Below are 25,963 nucleotides of genomic sequence, written 5' to 3' on the forward strand. Positions count from 1 at the left end.
GTCAAATGAATAGAATCAAATAGAAATTAGAGCTAATATTAGGTTACAGTATGGACTATTGGATTGGGTTAATCTGAAATATAATACATACCTACATGGACCGAGTCTCAAATACTCTCTTGGGCCAAAATAAATCACGAAGTCTGTATAATCTTTCAATAAATAAAAGTGAATATATTAATATAAGAATAATATATATATATATATATATATATATATATATATATATATATTATATGCGGTGCGATGCGGTTGGAACCGCGATATCTGAATATAAAACCACAACCCGCACCGCACCGCGTGGTTTGTGAAAAATTCAACCTGCGACCGCACCATAAAAATTTAAAACCGCGTTTTGTAGTGCGGTGTGGACGGTTGTACGGTGTGAGCGCAGAGCCGTGCCTGAGGGTGTGCGGGGTGTTCAACGGAACAGGGCCCTCAAATGTTGGGGGCCCATTTTTTCCATGTAGGTGTATATATATGTATAGTCAAAATGAAAAAATTGCAAAAAAAATAAATTTTATTTTTATGATTAAAAAATTATAAATGAAAAATATTATACACTTCAATAATTTTTAAATATTATTTTGAATAAGTTATATAAATTCTAAAAAATACTAATATCGTAATCATGTTAATAAAAATAAATACTTACATTGAAAATTAATTGCATTGAAAATTGTCACAATTATCCTGCTCTTGAGGTAAAATTCTAATTTAACTGCTAACTTCAATGACTTCATTAAAGTTAATTAATTTAACTACTTATACTATTTTTTTTCTTTCTTGATAACCATATGCAGTATTATGTCATTAAAATAATGATTCAATCTTTAGTAACTAATTTATATTTAATTATATTCATTTTTAATTTATACATGTATATATATATGTATATCAAATATGAAAATAGTTTGCTAGAAAATGTAGACTATAAAAATATTATTAGTGGGTTTGCTTCAAAAAAATGTTAGAAGAACAATTTTCAGATTATTTTATGTTATTTATGTACTTGTTTTATTTCTTTACAATTTTCAGTTAATTATTGTAATATGAAAAAGAAATATTTTATGCTCTTTTTATGTAGTTGTATATTTTCAAATTATTAGGGCACAATTTTTGCATTTTGCACAAGGCACTTCAAATCTCGGCACGGCCTTGTGCGAGCGGTCCGATGAACACCCCTAAATCATTAAGTCCGGTTACATAATCAGTCACGATTTCGAATCTCCCAGAATAGTTAACAGTAAGAGTTCGGAGAAACAATTAAGTCAATCTTAAAGCTACTTTCCCCTTTTCAGAAACATGACAGTCGGGTAGCTGAGAGTCTCAGACTATCTTCATGTGAACAAACGCGCGGTTAAGTTTAAGGTGACGGGAGATTGGGAGTACTACTCTCTCGGCCATTGAACAACTGTATATGGCGAGACGCCATGTGATTTTTTTTTTCAAATAGATTATAAAAGTTAATATAAAAAACTGTATATATTTATTATACAAAATTAATTATAGTAAATAAACATTTAAAAAACTATACTTATCGACCTGACTTTATAGTGTTTGTTTTCGATTTTTCTAGGAGCATACGTGGTCCTTGGTTCCCACCATTTGTTTACTTTTGGGCAAAGAAGTTAATGAATATGTATTGGGTGAAGTAGGAGGAATAAAAAAAAGATAGCAAATTATTGGTGCGAAAAGAAAAAGGAAAGTGATAGAAATTATTAACTATTTTTGCTAAGTTGGGAAATATAAAAAAATGAATTGGACACCGCCCAGACTAGAAGAAATGGTTGGGACTGAAGTACACTGTTCTTGAATACGCATGTATAGCTAGAGTAGAGATTGTCTACATCAATTAAGACCTCGAGTAACGATAGACGGTGGTAAGTCCCGATGCATGTGGTTGTTAAGCAAATTGCATGTCTTGTATTAAAAGCATACGTGGAATTGAACAGTCTAAAAATTCCCTAATCTATTCTATAAATTCAACTACCTCATTGTTATTCCAAAGTATCTCATCTCAAAATGAGTACCACGGAGTTTTTCTTCTCCTCTGCAGCAACTACAATGTGTGCTAAACTCAACCTTTACGACGTAGCATTTTCGCTGTTTTGTCTCTTTGTTTTCAGCTCGCTTGTTCAGAAACTCACGGCCAAGGGTCCAATGCTATGGCCAGTGTTCGGAATCTTTCCGTCCCTGATCATGCATTCTAATTGCCTTCATGAATGGATTACGAAAGCTTTGATCGATAATCGAGGCACGATTCCGTTTAGAGGTCTCGCCCTTGGGGGAAGCCGTGGCATTGTGACAGCGGATCCTGTGAAGATAGAGTACATGTTGAAGTCCAAGTTTCATAATTTTCCGAAAGGGAAATATTATAGGGAGAGATTTAGTGAGTTGCTTGGAGAAGGGATTTTCAATGCTGATGATCAGTCCTGGAAACATCAAAGACAGGCGGCTGCTACTGTTATGCATTCGGTACGATTCGTGGAGTATTCGACGGAGAGCATGCAGGATCTGGTGCACAAGAAGCTTTTGAAAGTGCTGGAAAATCTGGTGGAGTCCAAAGTTTGCATTGATTTACAAGAATTGTTGCTTCGGTTTACATTTGATAACATTTGTGTAGCCGCCTTTGGTGTCGATCCAGGGTGCATGTCGATTGGATTGCCCGATGTTCCGTTTGCCAAAGCTTTCGAGGAGGCCACTGAATCGACTTTATGCAGGTTCATGGTGCCCCCATTTGTGTGGAAGGCCTTAAAGTTCTTCGACTTGGGCTTTGAGAGAAGACTTAAGGAATCGGTGAAAGTTGTGCATGATTTTGCAGCCAAGACTGTGCAAGAGAGGAAGAAAGAATTAGCTGCACAAGATCAGGACATTAATTTGGATGAAAAATTCGATTTATTGTCCAGGCTTGTAAGTCTCGAAAAGGGAGGTAAAAACGGTTATTTTTCGGATAAATTGTTGGAAGATTTCTGCATAAGCTTTATCTTAGCAGGCAGAGACACCAGCTCAGTGGGACTAGCTTGGTTTTTCTGGCTAGTATCCATACACCCTCATGTCGAAAAAAATATTCTGCAAGAAATTCATGACATCCTCTGTCTAAGACAACAAAAAGATGTCAAGAACAGCAACATTATTTTTACGACAGACGAACTCCACAAAATGGTCTATCTACAAGCAGCATTGTCCGAATCACTGCGCCTCTACCCCCCTGTCCCTTTCGATTTCAAAGAAGTTCTGGAGGACGACGTGTTTCCAGATGGCACGACAGTAAAAAGCGGTGACAAGGTCCTCTACAGCATTTTCTCAATGGCCAGAATGGAATCCGTCTGGGGCAGCGATTGTCGTGAATTCAAGCCTGAGAGATGGATCAAAGAAGGCGCATTTGTGAGCGAAAATCCGTTCAAGTATGCGGTGTTCAATGGAGGGCCGAGGCTGTGTGTTGGCAAGAAGTTCGCTTACACGCAGATGAAAATGGTGACAGCTTCAGTTTTAGCAAGGTATTCAATTCAAGTCGTTGAAGGATTTGAAGTTGCACCCAAAACAACTACCACACTTTACATGAAGAATGGCCTAATGGTTAGGCTTGTGCCACGAAATTAACATATGTTTAAATTAGTGGATTAAGCTGGATTGATTGATAATTAGTCTCTCCCTCAAAACCCTAGCCTCCGTCAAAGATTTTTGAAGGGGCTTCTATCAGTTTTCACTGGTGGAAAGCCCCGATTCCTTTTTTTTTCCTGTTTTCTTGTTTTGAAATCTTATTTCTCATTCAATAAGTTCCCAATTTATTTGGGTTTTGTTAGTCTCTCCTTCTTGTGAGAGTTGGTTTGTTTTATGTTTGGTGTGTTTTGATGTTTTTCATGACCGAGGTTATAGATCGGCATGATTTTCATGGGTTTGATTCAGATTTGAAGGTTATCATGGGATCACATCTATGGTCGATTGTTCAGAACACTCAGGTGAAAACCAATCAGATGGAAACAAGTGTGTATATTCAAATCATCTTCAAATCGCTCAGTTGCCTCTCCAAGAAGGAAGGATTCAACAGCGATATTTTTCAGCGTCTGTCCAATTTCGATTGTGTTTGTAGATGCCGTATGGCTTTTAATTAATAAATTGATTCCTTTTTATCAAAAAAAAAAATGTAATAAAGGAATCAATCGCTTAATTATTAAATTTGTCTAAGTACAAGTTTATAGTACTTTGAATAATTGAATTCTGTAAAGCGGTTCTCTGTTTTTTTATACATGAAACTAGCATAAAAATCCGTGGCAGATACCGCCACTAGTTTATATTGTGTTTTAAATAATATTTGTGTGTGATCTCAAATTTTTTAGTATAAATATTATTTTTTATTTTATGATGAAATATGTGAATGTGAAAATATAATATTTGACCTAATAGTATTAATAAAAATAATTGTGATGCCCCAGACCCGCATTTCGCAGATTTAGATCTTCACTGGCTCATTACAATAATTGCATTATATTGATATATTATAATTTCAACTCTCACCCCACAGTTCCAGGGTCGATCGTCTACAACACTATTAAGTCTAATTTGATTACATAGAATCTAATTCGAATACAAACTATGATTATTATAAATAAAGTCCGTACTACAAAACGTCGTTCTCTAATAGTTTCAACTCGTGTGATGCACCTTTTCTTTGTCTTTGTTGTACTTGTTTTCGGGTGGTTTTCTTGAGACGTCGCATATTCACTTATTACTTCTCAAAGGGTATAAACTAGATGCAAGGATGAGCATTTCAATGCTCGTCAAGTCCACGTAGCACAGAATAACAATTAACAAATAATGCACAGAAGATGGTGTATATCAAAGAGGTAAAGCAATTAGCCAAGAAATATCAGAATAAGTTTGAAGTAAAAAAATGTTGGTATTCCAACCTCTCAGTAATACTACATGGCTCGATCATCACCATTTCATAACTACCGTTCTCCCGTGTAATATTTGCAGTTTGATGGTAACCACATAAGATACACCCATCACTCTCATTTTACTAGTATGAGGGTTAATATTTTTAACCTAAACTATTTGTCTCATTAAATAGTAAAAATTCTCATCTCTACCACGAATTAATAAATTTATGTTGACCAGCTTATAAAATATCATTTCTAACCAGCATATTTCACAAGTTTATTAAATATGTACGAACAGCTTCACATCAATATGGGAATAGTGAACTTGCATGGATGGGCATTCACCCCGCCCCGCTCGACCCCGATCCGATCCCCGCCTCGTTCGGGTTGGGGATTCGGGGAATATTTCGGGGTCGGGGCGGGGAACGGGGAAAAGTTTATAAAAAATTCGGGGATCGGGGCGGGGGCGGGGATTTATGTCTCCCCGCCCCGATCCCCGACCCCGATTGTATATATATGTAAATAATAATATATTTATATGTAAATAATAATATATTTATATATATTATACTAAATATATTATTAAAAATAGATACCTTTTATAATATTATTAAAATTTTAAAAAATAATATTTATTTTTATTGATCGATTATTATTATATTGTAATATAATATATTTAATAATATTAAAATTATCATTTATTTATATTATAAATCAAGTTTAATATGATTTGATGTTAAAAATATGAGATAATATCATTTTATTAGTATATTATGAGTTAGTAGTTTGTTTTTTATTGAAAAAATATATTATATATTATAAAATTATTATTTTTTATTAAAAACTAAAATTCCCCGAATCCCCGCGGGGATCCCCGTTCCCCGTTCGGGGCGGGGATCGGGGAGAAAAAGAATCCCCGTTCGGGGTTCGGGGCGGGGTCGGGGATGAGTGTTGAATTCGGGGATCGGGGGTGGGGATAGTACTCCCCGATCCCGAAGTGCCCCCGTGCCCATCCCTATATGGGAATAGTGAACTTGCATGGCCTCGTTCGCTATAAAATATTCGTTAACCTTAGATCGAGTGATTGAGATTCGCCTTTCAGATAATAAATATTCTACGTCACACAAAATAATAAATTTAAATTTTTTTAAATAATTATCTCATATAATCAATTATAAATATATAACTTATAATTCCCCGTATTGATCATAATATCTAGATTTTTTTTTTCTATTATCCCTCCTTTATATCAATTAATCAAATTATCCTTTAAATACTAGAATTATGACCTTTAATCAATTAATCCAACTATTTTATAAAAAGTAATCCAGACATAAACACACACACTCTCACTCTCACTCTCACTCTCACTCTCTCTCTCTCTCTCTCTCTCTCTCTCTCTCTCTCTCTCTCTCTCTCTCTCTCTCTCTCTCTCTCTCTCTCTCTCTCTCTCTCTCTCTCTCTCTCTCTCTCTCTCTCTCTCTCTCTCTCTCTCTCTCTCTCTCTCTCTCTCTCTCTCTCTCTCTCTCTCTCTCTCTCTCTCTCTCTCTCTCTCTCTCTCTCTCTCTCTCTCTCTCTCTCTCTCTCTCTCTCTCTCTCTCTCTCTCTCTCTCTCTCTCTCTCTCTCTCTCTCTCTCTCTCTCTCTCTCTCTCTCTCTCTCTCTCTCTCTCTCTCTCTCTCTCTCTCTCTCTCTCTCTCTCTCTCTCTCTCTCTCTCTCTCTCTCTCTCTCTCTCTCTCTCTCTCTCTCTCTCTCTCTCTCTCTCTCTCTCTCTCTCTCTCTCTCTCTCTCTCTCTCTCTCTCTCTCTCTCTCTCTCACACACACACACACACACAAAATCCCAAATCAATGAAATATATATAGACCTAAATTATTCTCACTTCACTACCCATTTTCTCCTTTTTAAATCCTACCTTAATATTTGTTACTCACTTCCTTCAACTAACATTTAATATTTAATATTACTCCTATTATCAATTTTATTAATCTAAAAATCTATTTAAATTATTTTGTTATTCTAATCTCGCTTAAATTAGTATTGTCTGTCACTACTTATAATTTTTTCACAACAACCATCGAGATAAATATCTCCAATTTGTTCCATCTAATACAAAAAGCTCGATTTTCCTAAATTCCCCATAAAGTTACTATCTTACAATTATTATTATTTAATCCTATTTTAATTTTCAACCAAAATTAATATTCCACACATCTAATTTCTTATCTTAGCTTTATTTTATTATTTATTTTCTATCTTAATTAGAAATTTACTGTTTTACCCTCCTCACTTAGGGCTGTAAATCGATATGGACTATCCGGTGTCTCGGCTCATATTCGGCATGAAAATATGATACATGTCTCATATCCGTTTTGAAAACGATCCAAATCTGGCGGAAAAATTAAGCCCGTATAATATATGATCCCGGATACGAGCACACATATACCCGCTCAGATTCGGTCTCATATAATTTTTCATAATATGATCCTACCCGAATAACCGAATATGATCCACGGTTCATATTCGATTCAAACTCATATACCTATTATATTTTAACACCATCATATTTGCAAGTAAATAGTCATCATTTTATAAAATTGTACTATCTTATTTAAGTTTATATCTTCATAAAATATGATTTATTTAATGTGATAATGCCTATTATCTTCATATATATTTAATAAATGACATATACCAACACATAACTATAAGTTTTAATTCAAAATTATTATACTTTATAATATTATGTTGTTAGATATAATTGATATAACTGAGTTAAGATTGTTTCTTAAAACTTTGCATATCAGCTTTAGAGATCAGACTTTAGAGAATAAAAGATTAAAATCTGAAAGTCTAAGTGTAAAGAAAAGGAATGATTATCTAGAAAAAGAATTAGTTCAGATGTTAGAAGTTCAGAAAGAGAGAGATGATGCTGTCATTGTCAAAGATGAACTATTAAAGAGGTATGCATCTCTTCAATCAGAACTTGCTAAGGAAAGGGATATTATTAAGACATGGACTAATTCAGGCAAAACTACTCAGGATATCTTAGGTAGTGGAAACTGGAAGAAGGGACTAGGTTACACTGATAACTCAGAAGCTGAGTCATCAAAAACAGAGTTTGTTAAAACTCAAAAACCTAAGGTTAAATCTGTTAAATTTGTTGCTGAATCCTCTAAGTCTAAACAGAGTAGACCAGAATCAGAGATTAACAACAATTTAAAATCTGCTAAGCCCAAACAGGTTAACATAGGACTGATGACTCAGAAACAGCTTAAGCATAAGCTTAAAGAGGTAAAGTCTGATAACAAAGACAAGGAGCCTAGGAAAAATAGAAATGGCAAGATTGGAATAGACAAGAGTAATAACTACATGCCTATTCCAAATGCACCTAGGAAGACATGCCATAACTGTGGAAATACTAATCATCTTGCTAATTTTTGCAGGAAGAACAAGGACATTAACTACTTACCTACAAAGTCTGGAGTTAGAAAAAGTAGTATTAGATATAAACCACAAGATCCATGTTTTCATTGTGGTAGTTTATGGCATTCTATTTATACTTGCAAAGAATATCATAGTTTGTATTATGATTATTATCAATTGAAACCTTCTTTGAAAAAGGTTAATAAAAGTTCTGCAAGTACAAAATCTGTTTCTAGTACAAACTCTGTTCCAAAGTCTGTTAGCTCAAACTCTGATAATAATAATTCCGCTGCAAAAGCTAACAAACTTAATAAGGCCAAGGGATCCAAGCAAGTCTGGGTCCTTAAAACTAACAATTAGTGGTCTTTGTGATTGCAGGGCAACAGGAAGAATATCCTAGTCTTGGACAGTGGATGTTCAGGACACATGACTGGAAATAAGGCCCTGCTGTCAGAGTTTGTGGAGAAAGCTGGCCCAAGTGTTTCTTATGGAGATGGCAACATAGGAAGGACTCTGGGATATGGCAACATCAATCTTGGAAATGTCATCATCTCAAATGTAGCTCTTGTTCAAGGGCTAAAACACAATTTACTCTCTGTCAGTCAGATCTGTGACAGAGGATATCATGTTGATTTCTATGAAGAACACAGTGAGATAGTAAGCAAGTCAACAGGCAAGGTGGCAGTAATTGCTCACAGACATGGAAATATTTATGAAATCAACTTGCCTACAAACTCTGAAGGAAAAGCAATTTGCTTATCTACAAGAATCTCTGCAGAAGAAAGTTGGAAGTGGCACAAGAAGCTCTCACATCTCAATTTCAACTCCATAAATGAGCTTATAAAGAAAAAGCTTGTGAGAGGACTCCCTGAATCACTACTTACTTCAGATGGTCTATGTGATTCATGTCAAAAGGCCAAGCAGAGAAAGACATCCTTCAAGAGTAAGACTGAATTCTCAATAAAGAAGCAAAATCATCTTCTACATGTTGATCTATTTGGACCAGTTAATGTACCATCCATTGCAAGGAAGAAATATGCTCTTGTCATTGTTGATGAGTATACCAGATACACCTGGGTATATTTTCTTCACTCTAAAGATGAAACAGCTTTGCATCTGATGGATCATGTGAAGCTACTGGACCATGGATCTGAAGACAAAGTAAAGATCATTAGAAGTGATAATGGAACTGAGTTCAGAAATTCAACAATGGAAGAGTTCTGCAAAGAAAGAGGTGTTGTGCAACAATTTTCTGCACCTGGAACACCACAGCAAAATGGTGTAGTTGAAAGGAAAAACAGGACTCTAATAGAAGCTGCCAGAACTATGCTTGATGAGGCCAAATTACCTACTTATTTATGGGCAGAAGCTGTTCAAACAGCTTGTTTCACTCAAAATGCAACACTGATTAATAAGCATGGCAAGACCCCATATGAGATGGTTAAGAAAAAGAAGCCAAATCTGAAGTACTTTCATATATTTGGGTGCAAATGCTTTGTATTAAAGACTCATCCAGAACAGCTTACCAAGTTTGATTTAAAAGCTGATGAAGGCATTTTTGTAGGTTATCCTCTGACAACAAAGGCCTTCAGAGTCTACAATCTAAGAACCAAGGTGATCATGGAATCCATACATGTGTCATTTGATGACAAGAGAATTATGGGTTTAGCAGATATGGATGATCATGAAGAACTGCATTTTGAAAATGAAGATATGGATGATGATGAAGCACATGTTGAGGGGGAGCATCAGAATGGTTCGAACTCTACCCAAGACTCAAACTCATCAGAGAATGCTGACTCAAACTCATCAGAGAATACTGATTCAAACTCTGATAGCACAAATTTAGGGGGAGCTACAGAGAATGATCAACAGAATCAAGAGAGCATGGATCAAGGGGGAGGATCCAATGATGAAAGTAGCCAACTTCCACATGCTAGGAAGTGGACAAAATCTCAGACACCTGATTTGATAATTGGAAATCCAGAAGCAGGTGTGCAAACAAGGACAGCTACAGCAAATGAGTGTTTACATCATTGCTTTCTGTCACAAACAGAACCTAAAAAGGTGGAGGAAGCTCTTCAAGATGCTGACTGGATTCGAGCAATGCAAGAAGAGCTAAATGAGTTTGAGAGAAATAAAGTCTGGACCCTAGTACCAAGACCTAAAGATAGATCCATAGTTGGTACAAAATGGGTTTTCAGAAACAAAACTGATAGTGAAGGTGTCATTACAAGGAATAAAGCAAGACTTGTGGCAAAAGGGTATTCACAGCAGGAAGGTATTGATTATGATGAGACATTTGCTCCAGTTGCAAGATTGGAGGCAATTAGAATCTTTCTGGCCTATGCTGCTCACAAGAAGTTCAAAGTATTCCAGATGGATGTCAAAAGTGCTTTTCTTAATGGGAAACTGGATGAAGAGGTATATGTTGAACAACCTCCAGGCTTTGTGGATCCAAAGCATCCAGACTATGTTTATAGATTGGACAAAGCACTTTATGGACTAAAGCAGGCTCCAAGGGCATGGTATGAAACTCTGGCTCAATTTCTTCTTGAAAGTGGATTTACTAGAGGTACCATAGATAAAACCCTGTTTTATTTGAATCATGGTAATGATCTGCTTTTAGTTCAAATCTATGTTGATGATATCATTTTTGGTTCCACTAATGCTAAACTCTGTCAAAGATTTGCCAAGCTCATGCAGTCTAGGTACCAAATGAGCATGATGGGGGAACTCAGTTATTTTCTGGGTTTACAAGTTAAACAGACTGAAGATGGGATTTTTATCAATCAAGCCAGGTATACCAGAAATCTATTGAAGAAATTTGGTATGCAAGACAGTTCAGCTGCAACAACTCCTATGGCAACAGCAACCAAGCTAGACAAAGATACTGGTGCATCAGTGGATATCACAAACTATAGAGGAATGATTGGATCTTTGCTTTATTTGACTGCAAGTAGACCTGACATAATGTATGCCACATGTCTATGTGCAAGATTTCAGACAGATCCAAGAGAGCCTCATCTGATTGCAGTAAAGAGGATATTCAGATATCTCAAGGGAACCACATCTTTGGGATTATGGTATCCTAGAGAATCAGACTTTAGTCTAATTGGATACTCTGATGCAGATTTTGCAGGTTGCAAAATTGACAGGAAAAGCACAAGTGGGAGCTGTCAATTTCTGGGTGGAAGACTTGTTTCTTGGTACAGCAAGAAGCAAAAGTCAATATCAACATCAACAGCAGAGTCAGAGTATATAGCTGCAGGCAGCTGCTGTGCTCAAATTCTTTGGATGAAGAATCAATTGTTGGACTATGGGTTATCCTTTTCTAAAATTCCTATTTATTGTGATAACCAAAGTGCTATTGCTATGACAGGAAACCCAGTTCAACATTCTCTGACAAAGCACATCAGTATCAGATATCATTTTATAAGGGAGCATGTGCTGGAAGGAACCATTGAACTTCACTTTGTTTCCACTGATCAGCAGCTAGCAGACATATTCACCAAACCGCTAAGTGAAGCAACCTTTACTAGGCTGGTGAATGAGCTAGGAATGATATCAGGAACTGAGTAAACATAATGGTCAGATCTTTCAAGCTTAAATTATCAGATTACCATATGTATTGCTCACAAATTTGCCTTGATATACTCTGATTGATAAAACTCTGATGACATTCTCTGATGATATACTCTGTTTGTTAAACTCTGATTGTCATTCTCTGACAATATTCTCTGATTTTTGTAAACTCTGAATCTTGATAAATGATCTCATTTTATTTCTTTGAGACAAATAACCTGTGAAGATACTATGAAGCATGATCTGAATTAGTAATCATGAATCTCAGTTAAGTTCTTCAATCTTGATCTCAATTTTGTGCAACTTTTTACACTATATGCATGTTGATATCATTGAGACTCTATTACTTCACATATCTTAATTATAAGTGAGACTGATTAATTTGCATTTTCTCTCAGTAAATTAGACAGTGATTATAAACTCTGATGCTATACACTACCCTGAAAAATAAGCATGGTACTCCTTTGAGATCTTAGATGTCTATATGACAGTGACTGGGAAGACCCAAACATTTGCTGGTATTAAGTAATTGCTAAGATTTTATAATCTATGGTGACCAGTCACAATCTCTGATTACTGGAGAAATACTGTTGCAAAATTATATTTAAAGGTCGTGATTCATTTACACTGAAAAGCGTCCTCTGAAAAAAAAAAAAAAAAGGGGGTAGTTTACTTTATATATTACTTCATCAGAGTATGTCTCTTGTCTATGTCTTGAGAGTTTGAATAAATTATTTTTGTCTACCTTATAATTACGAAATTGTGAAATTCTTTAGTCTCTGATTTAATATGTCAAATCACACACATTATTTCACAAGCACATTATTGAGCTATGGATTTTATGACAAACTCTGATTTCTTGATGAATTTTCTAAACATTATGTTTTATTCTGAGGTGCTTAGAAATTTATTTTCTTTGTTTTAAATCTCAGAGTTTAAAATTCGAGGGATTTAATCTTGATTTTTAAAAATCTTGTACATTTCAGGAGTTTAAATATTCAGAGAATGTGAAGAGAGTGTACCAAACGGCTGTATTGTTAGTGGGTTTACATGTAAAACATTTTAATAGGAGAACGTGTAATCAGCATTTATAACTGCACAAGTTTTACTGCGCTCATGATTACTATTTTCTTTTTTCCATGCCACTAACATTCATCTACCAGTTAAAATCTGACAGGTGTCCAGCTGAACAAAAAGCCCAAGCATGTACAGCAAAACAAAATCTGAAGAGTTTATCACATCAGATTTTATTGCTTATTATTCACTTATACACTTCATCTTTACACACACTCTCTCAACAAACTCTTACGCCTTTCTCTCTGCAATTCAAATCTTCTCTTACACACCTTCTCAAACACCTTCCTTCCTTTACAAACTCTGCTCTAATGGCTACTTCAGCTTTTACTTATGCAGGTGTGGAATTTGTACCAAACAACCACGCAACCATTCTTGACACCACTGATGTTCCAAGGGATTATCATCCCATCCAGCAACTCTTGGCACAGAGTGCCCTGGCCACTGCCCTTACAGCTCCTGCCAGACTCTCTGGAAGCCAAATCATCACTTTCTGGAGAACAGGGCATTATGACAATGGTGGTGAAGCTGGATCACCATCCATTGTATTTGAATATGACGGAGCGGAATATACTGTCACTCCAGCCACCGTCGGAGCAGCACTCAACCTGCCAGAGAGTGCTGCTTACATTACTAATGGAGATGCAAATCTCAGAACTATGATGACTGATTTGGGCTACTACGAATCTCTTGATAAATTGGGTCAATTAAAGCGTCCAGGACTCAGGAAGGAGTGGAGCTTTTTCTTCGACCGCATCACCAGGGCCTTCCAGAAGAAATCTACAAACTAGGATGCCATACCCATGGACATGCTACAGATTGGGTATTCTCTGATCTATTCTACTAATTTCGATTTTGGTAGATTAGTTATTAGAAATATTGGTGAAAGAATGCATGAAATTTGTCAGATTATATATTTTTCACGATTTTGCCAATTGCTGTTTAATGCCACTGTTGGAGAAGTGGCTTTTGATGCTGCAGATGAGATCAAACCTTTTAAGCTTCATAAAAGGGTTTTCAAAGATCTCATATCTAAAGATAAAAAGAGGCCAGTTCTCAGGCCATTACAAATTCCAGCTCCATTAAGAGCTAGGCTGAATCTGCCTCAAGCACCACAACAACAACCTCCAGTCTCTCCTACAGCCACCAGACAACCCAGATCATCTACACCAAAGACAAAAAGGGCTACAAAGTCTGATGCAGCCCCTTCCACTGTGAAGACCAGAACCTCTGTTGCTACACAAGTTCTGAAGACAAAGTCTGATGTACCAGCAAACTCTGATGCTGTAAACTCTGATACCGTCTCTAAGACTTTAAACTCTGAAGCTGCCTCTCCACCAAAGCAGAAAAGAAGGAGACTGGTTGCAGCCTATGAATATGATGATCTTGAACCCTCTCCTGCCACAAACTCTGAACCTACTCAGGCTAGTCCTCAGTCAAGTAAAGTTAGATTTAAGAGAAGGGCAAACAAGCCTAAGAAGGCCAAGGTACACATCACTGAGATCACAGATTTCACTGTTGAGGAAGAGCAAGCACCATCTACTACACTTCCAGAATCTTCTCAAGCTCTGATGGTGCATCCTCTTCAAGCTGTTCCAATCTCTGCTGCTACAGCATCTACTACATCATCTGAAGTAGATGAAGAAATAAGGTGTGAGGAACCAGTTACCACTGAAGCTGGGACAACTCCAATCTCTGATCATGGACCATCCACTCAAATTCCTCAATCTCCATTGAAATTTCCTGAGGGTGCCATAATTCATGATACAGCTCCAGAAAATTACAAGTCAGATGCTGTAATTGAAGACTCTGACAAGGTTGCATTGGAGGCATTGCAGTCACTTTCTCAGGCTAGTGAAGAGCCTACCAAATCAAAATCTGCAGCTCAAGAGACTGTTGTTCCAGATTCTGTTAAGGATGCTGTTGATCCTGCATCTGATGATGAGGATGATGAAAGTTCAGATGATGAAAATGAGGATGAGGTCCCCTTGTCTCTTCAACAACAGAAATGGGAGTCTACCAGCCAATATAATGCCAGACTACAAACTCTAAAACCAAACTCTGAGCCTCTTCCCAGGGATCTTCAGGTTGATCCACCAAATGAAGTATGGGATAAACTCTGGCTGAGCCACCAGCATTCTCTGGAGCCAGCAAAAGCTGAAGAATTTCTATCCATGGCAGAGAATAAAATTTCAAACTCTGATGTCATGTCAAGCCTCAAAGCCACAGTTCTCTATCTGAAGACATTTCATACAGCTCATGCTCAGACATCCAAGTCTATAAATAGTCTTAGAACAGAGGTAGCAAATTTGGCTGAAACTCAGAACATGGACAAGAAGAGAAACTTACTACCTCTGAAGGAAGATATGAAAAAGCTGGTGTCTGCTCAACAAACTCTGGAGCAGAGGATAACTTCAGTTGAGGCTACACAATCCACTATGACTAAACAGCTTGAAGCCATCCAATCTTCACTTTCTCTGATTACTTCAGTACTGATTCCTGATGAGGATGATGTCAAAAAGGGGGAGAGAGTAGCTAATGTCAAATGCAAGACTACTTCTCAAACTCTGAAGAGAAAGAAAAATGATGATGATGATGATGTGGATGACTTCACCAAGAACAAAAGATTTCAAGCTGCCACTGGTGGAAGAGTTTCAAACTCTGACAGTACAAGACAGTCTAAACAAAGCTCAAAATCTGCTCCAACACACAATGTTACATCTGGATCCAAGGGAGGACAAGTTGCTGGAACAGATAAACCTTTGACAGATGAAGAACTTGCTAGACTGATCTTTGAACAAGAGAATCCAGAAGCCAATTTGGATTTGGAGTTGATTGCTGCAGAGGAAGCAGAACTGAAGAAAGAACATGTTGAAGCTATAAACTCAGGAAAAATCCAGATACCTGCAAAATCAACTGTCAGACCAAAGGAAAAAGGGATACTGATCAAGGAAGCTACTGTTGCTGATCAGAGTTTACCAATCAAAAAGGTATACTTTGAAGATGAATATACAAGCAAAGGCAAAAGCATAGTAGATGATAACCTTGAGAAAGGCTGGGTTAAGAAGAAGCCTACAACCTCTGACAAAGATCAAGTTGTAAAAGGAAAGAAAACAGAAGCTGCAATCTCTGACAAAGCTCATATTGCAGAATCACAAGAAGAAAAATTAACCTCTGACACAGCTCAAGTTAATAAGGAAGCAAAGAAAGACACAACCTCTGACAAGGCTCAAGCTGTGTTCAAACCAACAACAACTCCATTGCCAGGATTTGCAAAGCCAAGTCTGATGACTGAGATTAATTTCGACAAGGGCTCAATTCAACCAATCTCTCATCGAAAAGCAGGAAGAGATAAAGGAGGACTAGGATCTAAATATGAAAAATTTGATCAGAGTATAGGATCAATGTCAACAGACCCCTCATCTCTCTGTGCACCCAAGACTGGGGCATTGCAAGAAAGAATGGACAAACTTGATTCAGTCCAACTGGTAAAGAATGACAGAGGTGATAACATTCTTATCTACTTCATGTCTGATGGTACAGTGTTTAGAGTAATTGAAGCTGATATCTATGCTAAACACTGGGAGGAATTGAGATATGTCTCACACATATTTCAAGTGAAGAACAAATCATGTCAACACATCTCAAATCTGCTCAAAGATCAAATCAGAAGAAAGATGGGTATTACAGGAAACAAGAATGCTGGACCTTTTATTCCTAAGTACTTCAATCATCAAGGACAGCTGGTTGAGATGAAGAAGAATTCAGCAAAAATAGAAACAATAGCTGGAATCAGTACTCTTGCATTCAATGAAGAGTCTGATAAAGCTTACAATATCAGGCTGGATAAAGACATGAGAAGAAACAAGATCTATGATCTCAGAGCTGCAATTTATCAAACTGGAGTTTCAGATCCAGAGCTAAGAGAGATCAAGAGACAGATGATCACAGCACTTACAGAAGCTGAGAGAGAACTCCTCAAGGAATATTTAAAGACAGCTCATGGTGTCTATGAAGCTAAGGAGTAAAGTATCTGTAAGTTTTAAAAGTTTTCTGTTATATAGCTAAACTCTGTTGCATTTGACTTATTTGTTTTGACATCATCAATTATTTGTTAACTTGCACATAACATATTTATGCACAAGTTGGGGGAGATTGTTAGATATAATTGATGATTACTAATGTTCTTAAAGTTTGTTTTAGAACAGGAGTGATCAGAGTTTAAGCTGGAAGCTGATCAGAGTTTAGTAAAGTCTGACCAGAGTTTGATAAAGTCTGATCAGAGTTTACATAGTCAAGGCTCATCAGAGTTTACACGTGGAAAGAGCTCAGAAGCGGATATACTTCAAGGAAGGATATAAGCAGAGGAGTGATTTGCTGACTATGGAAACTAAACAGAAAACAGTAGCAATCTTTGATTGATAGAATACATAGCTGATTTATAGGATATCAAATCAGAGATTGATTTTGTAACTGTGTCTATATAAACACAGATTAGGGTTACTCTATAGGAGTTGAGTTATCGAGTACATTGTTAAGAACCCTAGCAGCTCTTAGTGATAATATATAAATCACTGAGAGAGTTTTTGTAACCTACTAAGCTTTGTGAATAAGAGTTTACTGCTTTCAATCTCTTATATTGTCGAATTGTGTTATTGATTGTGTTCACTATATCTGTTTATATAGTGAGTTTATAGGACCTAACATATGTTTACTTAGACTAAATGATAATTATTTGAACAACTGAAATAATAATGATATTTGATGTTAGTGGATCATATCCGGCTCATATTCGATGGATCATAAACTACCCGGTTAAAAAATAGAAAATACGATACTGGATCATATCCGGTTCGGATCCGAATCTCAAATATCTGGGATCGGTTTATACCCGAATAAAACGATCCCGGACCCAAATCTGGACAACCTAAAAATAATATGATCCGGTACTTGAGCAGAGGGGTACCCGGGATCACCCGGATCATTTTACAGCCCTATCCTCACTCCAACCTCCCCTTTCTTTCCCTCATCTCTCCTCTCTCCTTCTTCTTACCCAACCACCACCACTATCGGCCAGAGAAATCTCCGGCGGCCTGCCATCGCTGTTACTCCCTCGCTCTCTCTCTCTCTCTCTTTCTCTCTCTCACTCTCTCTCCCCCCCTCTCTCTCGACTGCAACTCCGCCATGGACGGTGATTTCATCATTTTCTGGCCTCAACACCGTCACACACACGCACACACCTCTCTTCTCTCCCACCTCTCTATCTACTTTTTCTTCCCCCCTCCTTTTTTTTCAAACTGCCACCACCTTCACCACCGCTGCGATCGTGGTTCGACACACACACCCACCCACACGCACATTGCACACTACACACGCATGCCATGCACACCTCTCATCTCTCTCCTCTTCCCCCCCTTCTCTATCTCTTTCTACTATCTCTCTCCTTCCTCTCCCGTGACAATCGCCGTCGCGAGTCGCCGGGCGGCGCTCCTTCTTCTCCCCAATCATTTACTAAAACCTACAAAAGGAAACCAAAGAAATAGAAACTTTTCACACCCCCTACTGCACAGACCAAAATCACAGATTTTGTGTCAGTACAAATGTTTTCATAAATTCAGGTTGATATGATTAAGTACAAGGGACTTGGCTCCATAAACAGCCATTCTCTTGTGTAAGATAGTTGTGATTCATTCTAAGGACAACACATAGCGCCTGACACAGTGGTGTACATGTACAAGGCGCTAATTGAGCTCAACCCTCACATATTCTAAGTCTAAGACCTAGCGTCACTACATTGTATCCTTTGTGTAGGTGTCAAGTGGTGCAGAAATCAAAAAACAACCAAGTAAAGGAGCACATGACGCTCATACAACCAATTCTATGTACAGGGCGCCAAGTATGAGTTCTTAACCTAGGGTGACGCCAGGTGAAGTCCATACATCCATATACAGTGAAGAGCTTGAGTACCTAGGTCCTAGTTAATCCGCCTGACACAGTGGTGTACATGTACAAGGTGCTAATTGAGCTCAACCCTCACATATTCTAAGTCCAAGATCTAGCGTCACTAAAGTGTATCCTTTGTGTAGGTGCCTAGCGGTGCAGAAATCAAAAAACAACCAAGTAAAGGAGCACATGACGCCCATACAACCAATTCTATGTACAAGGCGCCAAGTATGAGTTCTTAACCAAGGGTGACGCCAGTGAAGTCCATACATCCATTTACAGTGAAGAGCTTGAGTACCTAGGTCCTAGTTAATCATGGTTAAGCATGGAAGTTTATAATAAAGATCTGGTTTCATTGGAAATCAACTATACACAATTGTATTCTGTACACACCTCACACATAGCTCCGAGAGATTAGAAAGAAATATCGATACACTAGACGAGTATATTTATGGGCTGTGTAATGTACTCTTGTAGTCAACTTATGAGTTGGATTTATAACACCCTCGAGGTCAATATATCTACATCATTATTACCCCGAACTTGATGCATTATTTATTTTGATTAAGGACGAACTAAAACAAACATTCAACAAATCGATTTAATCGCACAATTTAGTAAAGACGTATTCAACCCCTCTCCATTCTATGTCTACTTAGGACTAACAATGATGAAAATGAAGACTCTGTTGAAGTCTAAATGTAAAGACAACCCTATCTGTTACATAGGGATGATAACTCAACAATAGAACAAGACAAGTAAATAACACTACGCCTGCACCGAAATCGGAAGATACGAAGACAAAGGTTGAAGAAGCGGTCTACAGTCTTGAAGGAATAAGTTCACTGGAAGAAGTTCATTAATATGTTCATGCCTTAGTGAAGAATAAAGATTGAAGTATTCAAGATTATGGAAGCAATGAAGATGTTGTCCAAGTACTCGAAAGATTTCAGTGCAACCCCTGAAGCAAGATATTTCTATATATCTTGGTTGGTTAATTTACAATCAACAAACTGAAGCATAAACTAACCCGGAATCGACTGATCAACGTTTGCTGACAAAGACGGTACAATGTTTGACTTCAGTGTTAGTTGCTTGTGAACTAGACCAGTGCACTAAGCGTCATCACGTGATGAAGTTATGCAGAGTATATATCAATCGAAGAAATTGATCAAGTTATCAAGTCATCTATTTCAAGTCAAGCCTTCAGAATATCTCCAGAGTCAGCTGATATAGTTCCATGCAACTATTGCTCAACCGTCATATCGGGAAGTGGCCTAATTTATATATGTGTGCACTTGTATATTTGTATATGTACAAATATTTATATATATATATATATATATATATGTATATACGTATATTTAATTAAATATAATATATATAATATATATGTATATATGTTTTTAAACATATGTATATGTATATTTATATGTATATATATTTAAATAAATATATGTATGTATATAGTATATGTATTTATATTTTACATAAACATATATATATTTAAGTGTGTATATATATAGGGTAGCACTCCATAGCATACCCCTTATATGGAGTTACGTAGCACACCATTATAAATATATACATAATATATATTTTATTATATTTTTTATGAAATATAATTGCAAATTTTGATTATTAAACCAAAAACGAAGTTATACAATTTTTTTATTCCAAAGATCATCGAAAATTATGCAATATCTCAACATGATTCTATAACAGAATAATAATCATCCAGAATTATTCTGTTGTAGAATCAGTTTTGAAAATATACTTTTTTTAATCAAATTTTAAGTGTTAAATTACTTAAAATAGATTTATTTTATAGTATTTTTGTTACATATTTGATGATGTCACAGGTATCTAACTTGTTTAGTGTGCAGAAGCAAATATCAGAGTTTAGCTGGAAATCAGAGTTTAACGACTGACAGCTGGATCAGAGTTTAAGCAATGATCAGAGTTTGCAGGCGGCTGATTTTCAGGAGCATATCTGACTAAATAAGGAAGATAAATATCAAGAGAGATTGTGCAGATCAGGACAGCAGAAGGATAGCTACTGATTAGATTATTTTAGGAAGCAGATAATTATAAATCAATCAGTAGATATCATGTAACTGTGTATATAAACACAGCTTAGGGTTTACTCTAGATGAGTTATCAATTGAATATCATTCGTGTAACCTAGCAGCTCTTAGTGATAAGATATAAATCACTAAGAGATTATTTGTAAGCTACTGTGATTTGTGAATAAGAGTTTATTGAGTTATTCTCTTATACTTGTGTTTGTTTTGGATTGTGTTCACTATATTATCATATATAGTGAGTTTATTCGGCCTAACAAGTGGTATCAGAGCCAGCTCTGTTGATATACCTACAGTAAGATCTTAATCACACAATCATGTCTGAGAAATCACAAAACAGTAGATATGAGTCTCTTAGGGTTCCGGTCCTCAGGGCATCTGAATATTCTGTCTGGAAAGTAAGAATGATCATGTTTCTGGAATCTACAGATCCAGAATATCTGGATAGAATTTATGATGGTCCACACATGCCAACAAAGCTCTCTGTTGCAGTGGGAGATGAACCCCAGAAGATGATTCCTAAAGAAAAGAAGGACTATACTCCAGAGGACATCTCATCTATCAGTAAAGATGCAAAGGTGAAGCATCTGTTGCATAGTGCTCTGGACAATGCTATGTCCAATAGAGTAATTGGGTGCAAAACTGCAAAGGAGATATGGGATGCTTTGGAGGTCAGATGTCAAGGAACCAAAGCCATCAAAAAGAACAGAAGAACCATACTTACTCAAGAGTATGAACACTTTGATTCAAAATCTGGTGAATCACTGACTGATCTTTATGATAGGTTTGTCAAGCTGCTGAATGACTTGTCTCTTGTGGACAAAGAATATGATTTGGAAGATTCAAATCTCAAATTTCTGCTTGCTCTTCCTGAAAAGTGGGATTTGAAAGTAACCACTATAAGAGACAATCATGATCTTGAAGAGATGTCTCTGGATGAAATCTTTGGAAGGTTGAAAACTCATGAACTTGAAATGGAGCAAAGGAGCAAACGACATGGTGGGAAACCCAAACCAGTTGCTCTAAAAGTTCAAGAAGATTCAACTGTGAAAAGCAAAGGAAAAGCTCATGTCAAAAAGTCTGATACTGAGTCATCAAACTCTGATGTTGACTCAGACTCTGATATGCCTTCAGACTCTGATGACAGTGATACTGAGATGATGCAGCTGGCAGCACTGATGGTGAAAAGCTTCAAGAAGATGGCTTATAAGAACTTCAACAATAGGAAAGAAGTTCTCAAAGAAAGACAGAAACTCTGATAGGAAGATCTTCAAAAAGAATGAAGGCAAAGAAGAAAAATCTGGAAAATCTGATAAGTCTAAATACACCTGCTTCAATTGTGGAGAGAAAGGCCATTTTGCAACTGAGTGCAAGAAAGCTAAGAAAGAAAAGGAACAGGCCTTTATCACAAAGAAGGGGAGCTGGGCAGACTCATCAGAATCAGAGGAAGAAGTCAACTATGCCTTGATGGCAAACATGGACAACAGCACTGAGACTATTGAAACCAAGGTACCTCATTCCACTCTTGCTTTTGATACTGAGGATATAACTGAGTTAAGACTGTTTCTTAAAACTCTGCATGTTAGTTATAGAGATCAGACTTTAGAAAATGACAGACTAAAATCTGAGATCTTGGATGTTAAGAAAAGGAATGATTATCTTGAAAAGGAACTAGTTCAAATGCTAGAAGTTCAGAAGAAAAGAGATGACTCTATCTTTGTTAGAAATGAACTCTTAAAGAAAAATGCTTCTCTTGAATCAGAACTTGTAAAGGAAAGAGAGATAATCAGAACTTGGACTAACTCAGGGAAGACTACTCAGAATATCTTAGAAAGTGGAAACTGGAAGAAAGGGTTAGGTTACTCTGATAAAAATGAAGCTGAGTCTTATAAACAAGAAACCATTAAAATTGAAAAACCTAAGGTAGTTCCAGTAAGATTTGTTGCAGAATCAAAGACTCAGGACAAATCAAAGACTGATACACCTAAACAAGTTAATATTGGTTTGATGACTCAGAAACAGCTTAAGCATAAACTCAAGGAGGTTAAGAAAGAAAACAGGATTAAGGAACCTAGGAAAAATAGGAATGGAAAGGTTGGAATAAACAAAAGCAACAATTATATGCCTATTCCAAATGCTCCTAGGAAAACTTGTCATAATTGTGGTAATCCTAATCATCTTGCTTCTTTTTGCAGGAAAAATAAGGACATAAATGCTATGTCTCCAAAATCAGAAGTTAAGACTAGGAATACTAGATTTAGACCAGAGAATCCTTGTTTTCATTGTGGTAGTTTATGGCATTCCATTTACACTTGTAAGGAATACCATAGTTTATATTATGATTATTATGAATTAAAACCTTCTTCGAAGAAAAAGATTGATTCTCCTAGTTCAGCATTTGTTAAAAAGTCTGTTAGCACAAACTCTGATTTAAACTCTGATAAATCTTCCGCTGCTAGTGTTAACAAACTTAACAATAACAAAGGATCCAAGCAAGTCTGGGTCCTTAAAACTAATCATTAGTTGTGTATGTGACTGCAGGGCAACAGGAAAAACATCCTAGTTCTGGACAGTGGATGCTCAGGACATATGACAGGAAATAAAGCCTTGCTATCAGACTTTGTGGAGAAGGCTGGCCCAAATGTTTCTTATGGAGATGGCAACATAGGGAAAACTTTGGGATATGGCAATATCAATCTTGGAAATGTCATCATTCAATCTGTAGCTCTTGTCTCAGGACTTAAGCACAACCTGCTGAGCATAAGTCAAATCTGTGACAGAGGATATCATGTTGATTTCCTGGAGGAACACTGTGAGGTTATCAGTAAAACCACTGGAAAAGTTGTTCTAAAAGGATACAGACATGGGAACATCTATGAAGCTAAGCTATCTTTAAACTCTGAAAGCTCTGCAATATGTCTACTTGGCAGAGCCAGTATTGAAGAAAGCTGGAACTGGCACAAGAAATTATCTCACCTGAACTTCAATAATATTAATGAGCTTGTGAAGAAAGATCTTGTGAAAGGACTTCCAAAATCAGTTTTTACTCCAGATGGACTCTGTGATTCCTGTCAGAAAGCAAAACAGAGGAAGTCTTCATTCAAAAGTAAAACTGAGTCCTCAATTCTTGAGCCATATCATCTGCTACATGTTGATCTTTTTGGACCAGTAAATATAATGTCCATTGCAAAGAAGAGATATACTTTGGTCATTGTTGATGAATTTACCAGATATACATGGGTATATTTTCTACACAGCAAGGATGAGACACCATCTTTATTGATTGAGCATGTAAGACAGTTGAACAAGATCTCTAAAGATGCAGTAAAGATCATCAGAAGTGATAATGGCACTGAGTTCAAGAATTTTAAAATGGAGGAGTTCTGTAAAGCAAATGGCATTAAACAGGAATTTTCAGCACCTGGAACACCTCAACAAAACGGTGTTGTTGAAAGAAAGAACAGAACTCTGATTGAAGCTGCTAGAACCATGTTGGAGGAAGCAAAGTTACCAACCTACTTCTGGGCTGAGGCTGTGCATTCTGCCTGTTTCACACAGAATGCAGCTCTGATTAACAAACATGGGAAAACTCCATTTGAAATGGTTAAAGGCAGAAAACCAAATTTCAAATACTTCCATATTTTTGGATGTAAATGTTTTGTTCTGAAAAATCATCCTGAACAGTTAACCAAATTTGATTTAAAAGCTGATGAAAGAATTTTTGTTGGTTATCCTTTATCAACAAAAGCCTTCAGAGTTTACAATCTGAGAACAAGGGTAATCATGGAATCCATTCATGTGTCCTTTGATGATAAGAAAATTACTGGAATGGAAGATTTTGAAGATCATGAGCAACTGAGATTTGAAGATGAAGATGCATTCTCTGATTCCATAAACTCTGACTCTGACATAATATCAGAGCATGTCACTTCTACTCACCAACCTCAAGCACATGTTGAGGGGGAGCACTTTCAAGATGAAAATCTGGATGAAAATGTTGCAGACTCGGCAGAAAACACAAACTCTGATTCTGACTCCTCAAACTCTGATCACTCTGCATCAGAGAATCAGGAGAACACATCTTCAGGGGGAGCATCAGAAACTCAGAATGCTCATGGAGATAGCATGAATAATGGGGGAGAGGCATCAGAGAACCAAAATGATACTGGCATGGATTATGGGGGAGGATCTAGTTCCAGAAACCAACTGCCACATGAAAGGAAGTGGACAAAGTCTCACACACCAGATCTGATCATTGGAGATCCAGATGCTGGAGTACAAACCAGAACTGCAACAGCAAATGAGTGTTTATTTCATTCATTCCTATCTCAAACAGAACCAAAAAAAGTGGAAGAAGCTTTAAAGGATGCAGACTGGGTAACAGCAATGCAGGAGGAGTTAAATGAATTTGAGAGAAATAAAGTCTGGACACTTGTACCAAGACCAAAGGACAGATCAATAGTTGGTACTAAGTGGGTTTTTAGGAACAAAACAGACAGTGATGGTGTAATTACAAGAAATAAAGCCAGACTGGTAGCTAAGGGATATTCTCAACAAGAAGGAATTGACTATGATGAGACCTTTGCCCCAATTGCCAGATTGGAAGCAATCAGAATTTTCTTGGCTTATGCAGCACACAAGAAATTCAAAGTGTTTCAGATGGATGTAAAGAGTGCTTTTCTCAATGGGGAGCTGGAGGAAGAGGTATATGTTGAACAACCTCCAGGATTTGTGGACACAAAATTTCCAGATCATGTCTACAGATTGGATAAAGCACTGTATGGACTAAAGCAAGCACCAAGAGCATGGTATGAAACTCTGGCTCAATTTCTTTTGGACAGTGGTTTCAACAGAGGTACAATTGATAAAACTCTATTTTATCTCAACCATGGTAATGATCTGCTATTAGTTCAAGTCTATGTAGATGATATCATTTTTGGGTCTACTAATTCTAAACTCTGTGAGAGAT

At 36.8% G+C, this 25,963-nt stretch overlaps 1 protein-coding gene across 1 annotated transcript; it reads left to right on the forward strand.

Annotated features, from left to right (window-relative positions):
- The first annotated feature begins 1,916 nt into the window (after nt 1-1,916).
- Nucleotides 1,917-4,247, forward strand: LOC108194260 (cytochrome P450 86B1). The gene has a single exon (XM_017361209.2). The coding sequence runs from the start codon at nt 2,026-2,028 to the stop codon at nt 3,601-3,603; it is 1,578 nt and encodes a 525-aa protein (XP_017216698.1). The 5' UTR covers nt 1,917-2,025; the 3' UTR covers nt 3,604-4,247.
- Nucleotides 4,248-25,963: the final 21,716 nt, after the last annotated feature.

The sequence above is a fragment of the Daucus carota genome, chromosome 7 (assembly GCF_001625215.2).
Source record: "Daucus carota subsp. sativus chromosome 7, DH1 v3.0, whole genome shotgun sequence".
NCBI lineage: Eukaryota > Viridiplantae > Streptophyta > Magnoliopsida > Apiales > Apiaceae > Daucus > Daucus carota.